We start from the raw sequence: 5,679 nt of genomic DNA on the forward strand, positions 1-5,679 counted from the left end.
CAGCCGGTAAATGTGAGTATTTCACTAAACAGGCATTTACCTTTCAATCTTCCCGTGTCACTACGTGCAGTTACATTTCTCCAATTCAGTGGGACCCAGCCTACTCCTCGCCAGAGGAGGAGCCAGACATTGTAAACATCCGGGGCTTAGTCCAATTGCTGTTGGAATTCATGTGCAATTCATGTGCAATTACTGTGAAATTCATGTGCAATCTATGTGCTGTCGTGACACATATTCATGTGCAATTACTGTCGGGATCACATGCAATGGTATTTATGTATTTATTTGTCTATGGGAGTTTTTATTTATTTATAGGAGATCTTCTACTGAAAGTGTTTTTCAGACTTCCTATAAGTGATCTGTTCTTCTGTATCTACCTCTGTATCTACCAATTTTTGCATTACATGCTTATATGCACGGAACATGCAAGAGATGGGGAACGTATTCGTGAGCTACTTAGCGCAAATGAGTGCTTTATATGGGGATGACGACCGCTTCGCGGTCGTCATCCCAATGTAAAGTGCTCGTTTAGTGCGAACTTTTGCACGGGCTTCGCCCGTTTACAACGGTAATGTTCCATTTTCCTACAACTAATTAGTATGCACGGGTCGTGCATGAGTGGAGGAGTGCGTTAGTGAGTGTTTGGAAGTGGGCGAGCGCTTCGCGCTCGATTTCGTGCGCACTACGTGCGCACTTTTGCAGCCGTGCTTCGCACGGCCTTACGAGATTAATAGGCCTCTCGCCAGCTTGTGGCGCTCGGGCCTAATAATGTTTATGTATTACTTTAGAGAAAATTGTGTTCCTTTTGTAATTGTATTGTGGTTAGGTTATGTAATGCCCGTGGGAGGGCATAAGTGTAGCGGGGCCATTCTAGCTGCCAGTGAGTTGGTGTGTGGTTGAAGAGGAAAACCTAAAGTCTGGAGTTTGGGACATCAACCTGTAAATATGTTTTTTTTCTTTGCATATTGTAAATAGATTTTCAATTTTTGGCACAAAATAAACCACCAAAACGTAATTTTCAACTCAGTCATTGTGTTTTTGTAGAAAGCCCGCAACAGAAGAAAAGAGAAACAAAGACAGAAAATGTAAATAATTGACACAACAAATTAAAGCTGTCGAAAGCTAAATATGCAGAAAACAAGGATCCTCAAATGCTACAAAATAAGATAAGAGCTAAGATTAATGACCTGGCCTCACAAGATGCTCTTCACCAAACAAAGATGAAAGATGGAGATGAAACAAATTATGAAAGTAGTTCAACGTGATTAGCTTGGAAGTTTAGAAAACAACAAGCAGTGATATAAATATATAAAAATATATATATATATATATATATATTTTTTTTTTTAATGATATATATATATATATATATATATATATATATATATATTATTATTATTTATTTATTTTTTATACGAGATGGGCAGAACAATGTCATGTCAATGTCATTCAAATAAATACCTTATGTGGATTGGAAAAAATTGTACGTTAGCGGACATCAGGATTCATCTCTCTCCCTTTGATAGTAAATTACACCTATATTATGTTTTATTTAGCAAATTTAAATAATTATAGATCTAATGTCAGTCAAACATGCAAGTTCCAGGTTGAACATGCAAGTTCTAGTTCTCGCTACCGACAAGGGTTCCCTCAGAGTGGTTTGCAATCAGATCTATAGCTTTAGGGTAGAAAGTGAGGTTGCGTGCTGCCTGGTGGTCACATGGTTAAGGCACAGCACATGTATGTCAGGCTCCAAGTGCAGCCAGTCGAATGAGAGGTCCAGAGAGAGTTCGAATGCCGACTCCGACAATTTACTGCATGTCCTCCCTTCTCTCACATCCCTGGTTTCACACTCTCCTCTTCTGTCTAATAATGCCAAAAAAACAATCTTCTTAAACAAAAAAAAAAAAGAAAGTGAGGACGCTTCCTGGGGGAGCATAAACATTTAAGTAAACACACTTCCTTTAATAGCTCCCTTGAGCAGTACAAAACAGCCATCTTTATTTTTGTGTTCAAAACTCTGTTCAAAGGCTATTCTACTTGAAATCAATATAGCCACACCCCTCTTATGTTTGCCCCGGTTTGAGGAATAGTAACCACTGTTATAACCAAACTTAGTTTTTTTTTTTTAATGTTGTTTGAATCAAATTCTTGTAGGTATATCAAATCTATTTTTTTTTTATATTTGACGACTCAATATGTCATAAATATGAAAAGATGCTATTCGTAATTTTTCAGATGCCATTGTATTAACCATTTTGAAATCATTTGTGTAAATCTGCTTTAGTTACACAACTCTCTGGTCAAACACATCACACAGGAACCACAACAACCGAACATAATAGAACAAACAAACTGAAAAAAGAGCTCATGCCAAAAAAATGCAAAGAGCTAAAGGGATCAGAAGATGGAGGGAAAACCAGTCTGCGTTGGCGAGACATCTAGATGCCACCGGACACGCTGTTTATCACTGAAGTTATGGAACATCAGTATAATAGGTCTTGAACACTGGTTCGGAGCTATGTCAGATTTCCTCTTAATAAACACCTCATTTGATGTTTTTCAGTCAGACCTCATCACAGCACTGAGACTGCTCTTGTCAAGGTGACAAATGACATCCGCCTGAACACTGACACGGGCAAAGCCTCAGTCTTAATTCTGTTAGATCTGAGTGCTGCTTTTGACACTGTCGATCATGGGATCCTCTTACAGAGACTAGATGACTGGGTGGGCATCACTGGCACTGCCCTAAACTGGTTAAGGTCCTATCTGGAAGACAGGAAGTACTTTGTTGAAATTGGTAGCTGTGTCTCAGACCACATGACCCTGACCTGTGGTGTGCCCCAAGGGTCAGTCTTGGGTCTTCTTCTGTTCAACCTCTACATGCTGCCGTTAGGTCAGTTGATACGCAGTAAAAATGTGTCCTATCACAATTATGTAGACGACACTCAGATCTATGTTTCACTATCGGCAGGTGACTATGGACCAGTAGATTCACTCTGTCACTGCATCCAACAGATCAGTTTGTGGATGCAAAACAACTTTCTCCAGCTGAACTCAGACAAGACTGAAATAATCGTTTTTGGCCCACAGAAACAAAGAGAAAGTGTTAGCGGTCACCTCCAGAGTCTCGCTCTAAAACCTACAAACCAAATTAGAAATCTGGGGGTAATAATGGACTCAGACTTGAACTTTAAAAGCCACGTCAAATCAATAACATCAGAAGCTTTTTACCATCTAAAAAACATTGCCAAAATCAAAAATATAGTGTCAAAACCAGATTTAGAGAGACTTATCCATGTGTTTGTCTCCAGTAGATTAGACTGTAACGGCCGCTCACTGGTCTCTCCAAACGAGCTGTAAAACAGCTGCAGTACATCCAGAACGCTGCTGCTCGGGTCCTGACTAGAACCAGGAAGTACCATCACATTAGTCCTGTTCTCAGGTCTCTGCACTGCCCCCTGTGGCTCAGAGAAGAGACTTTAAAGCAGCTCTGCTTGTGGACAAGTCTCTCCATGGCCTAGCACCAAAGTACATCTTGGATATGTTAGTGCCATATGAACCATCTCGGACTCTGAGGACCTCATGGAGCGGCCTCCTGCTGGTGCCAGAGTCAGGACTAAACATGGACTGGCGTGTTGGAAAGCAAAAAATTCACAACCGTAAAAAATAAGGCGATTTAAAAAACATGCGCCACACCTGTACGCTCTTCCAAATTGGCGCAGCAATTCCTCATGAATTTCCGCCCTGAACCCGCCTTGATATACCATATATGGCTTTTGAAATCGCCAAATTAATATAAATTTAGCATATTCAAAAGGGCGAGACGCGGTGCGGCAGACGAGACAAGGTGAGGAACGAGACATGAGTTGACAGGTCTTCAAACAGAAACCTTCACAATGCGCTGCTCTGCTGCTCATCTGAGGGCATGGCCTGTAGAGGCCCTAATAAAAGCAATAAACAAAAACTCAGGCCCCACATGCAATTTGATGGTCAATGGAAACAAGACTTCTTCCCATAATATGAGCCGATTGTGCCGAATGTGCGCAGATCTCATTGTAGCCTACACTGCCGGTGACGTCACTTCCAGTGAGTGTATCGCGTTTTCAGAGCTGTTCGTTCTTAGAGCTTTTTATCGATGAATCCACGAATTATACACACTATTTACGCATCATATACACAAAAGTGAAAGTTTGATTGCTCCGCAAACAATCCGGAGCCTCAAACCGCTCACTTTTCTGTATTTCGTGGATTAAAAGCCCTCCTCACTCTCTAGCTCCAGCCTGAACTAGCCTAGCGTAGCCTAGCCGCTAGCATCATGGCTGGATCTACCTTTACCTGTTTGAGCTGTCATATGTCGAGTCAGAGCCCTGGCTCCTTCTCTGATGATAGGTGCGTGAAGTGCAGTGTAGTGGTAGTTTTGGAGGCCAGGGTTACGGAGTTAGAAGCGCGGATCCGCTGTTTAGAGGAGCTTAAGTCCAGTTATAGTTCGGTTTTAGCGCGAGGGCTACCGGACCGCGCTGCAGGGCGTAGCATTAGCATTAGCAGTAGCAGTAAGGCCGAGCTCAGCCCCTCAGCGTCTCCCGTGCAGCCGGGACTAGACCAGGAACAGAATAGGGACCATTTTGTGACAGTTCGGAGGGGACAAGGCGCTAAACGCCGAACCTCAGAGCGCCGTGAGCTTCACGTCTATAATAGGTTTTCTCCCCTCAGCGATCACACGCCCGCTGAACACACAAGAGAAACTCTTGTAATCGGGAGTTCTATTGTTAGAGACGTGAAGCTGCCAGCTGCTAGCGTTAGGAGTTACCCGGGGGCCAGAATGGGTGACATCGAAGGAAATCTTAGGCTCTTAAAGCAGAGTAGGGACCGTTTCCGTCGAGTGGTGATCCACGCAGGCGGTAATGACGCCCAGCGGAGACAATCAGAGGTGCTCAGAGTACAAGTAGCTGCGGTGTGTGAATTAGCGAAGTCGATGTCAGACACTGTAATATTTTCTGGTCCCCTGCCCAATCGGATCAATGCTGAATTGTACAGCCGTCTCTCAGCATTCAACAGCTGGTTATCCAGATGGTTCCCTCAAAACAACGTTGTCTTTATTGATAACTGGAGTGCGTTTTGGGGAAAGCCCGGGCTCATACGCAGGGATGGCATCCATCCGACTTCGGAGGGTACATCCCTATTAGTTCGGAATTTGACCGATAGTCTTAGTCGTGTTAAGTGACCATCTAGGGATGAGCCCCGGGCGCAGAACAGCAGTGTAAGACGCTCCTCTGTCGCTGAACTCTCGCCCGTTCTGTTACATGTGAAGTGTTCAGATTCAAGACAGATAGAGACTGTGTGTGTCCCTCGTGTCCCTCGTACAAATAATGCCAAAAAGTCACAGCTCAGAAAAACTATTTTAGGCGTCAGACCAAATAACTTAAGGAAAATAACAATCACAAATGACACAAATACACAAATGAATGAACACGTAAAATGTGGACTGCTAAACATTAGAGCAATTTCCTCCAAATCGCTCTTAGTTAATGAATTAATTAGTGACTATAACATAGATCTTCTAGCTCTAACTGAAAAGTGGCTTCAACAAGACGATTATGTCAGACTAAATGAGTCCACCCCACCCACCCATGTTAACCCCACCCACCCATGTAAACCCCACCCACCCATGTTAACTTT

At 42.9% G+C, this 5,679-nt stretch overlaps 1 protein-coding gene across 1 annotated transcript; it reads left to right on the forward strand.

The window, feature by feature from the left end:
• The first annotated feature begins 4,346 nt into the window (after window positions 1–4,346).
• Window positions 4,347–5,277, forward strand: LOC140370844 (uncharacterized). The gene has a single exon (XM_072458098.1). It carries the CDS (start codon window positions 4,355–4,357, stop codon window positions 5,222–5,224), a length of 870 nt encoding a protein of 289 aa, XP_072314199.1. The 5' UTR covers window positions 4,347–4,354; the 3' UTR covers window positions 5,225–5,277.
• Window positions 5,278–5,679: the final 402 nt, after the last annotated feature.

Source organism: Eucyclogobius newberryi, unplaced genomic scaffold, assembly GCF_026437365.1.
Source record: "Eucyclogobius newberryi isolate DKJ021-1_F unplaced genomic scaffold, fEucNew1.0.hap1 SCAF_21, whole genome shotgun sequence".
Classification (NCBI taxonomy): Eukaryota; Metazoa; Chordata; class Actinopteri; order Gobiiformes; family Gobiidae; genus Eucyclogobius; species Eucyclogobius newberryi.

Coding starts and splice junctions, on each gene's coding strand:
- LOC140370844 (XM_072458098.1), top strand. CDS start 4,355: ATGTCGAGTCAGAGCCCTGGCTCCTTCTCTGATGATAGGTGCGTGAAG.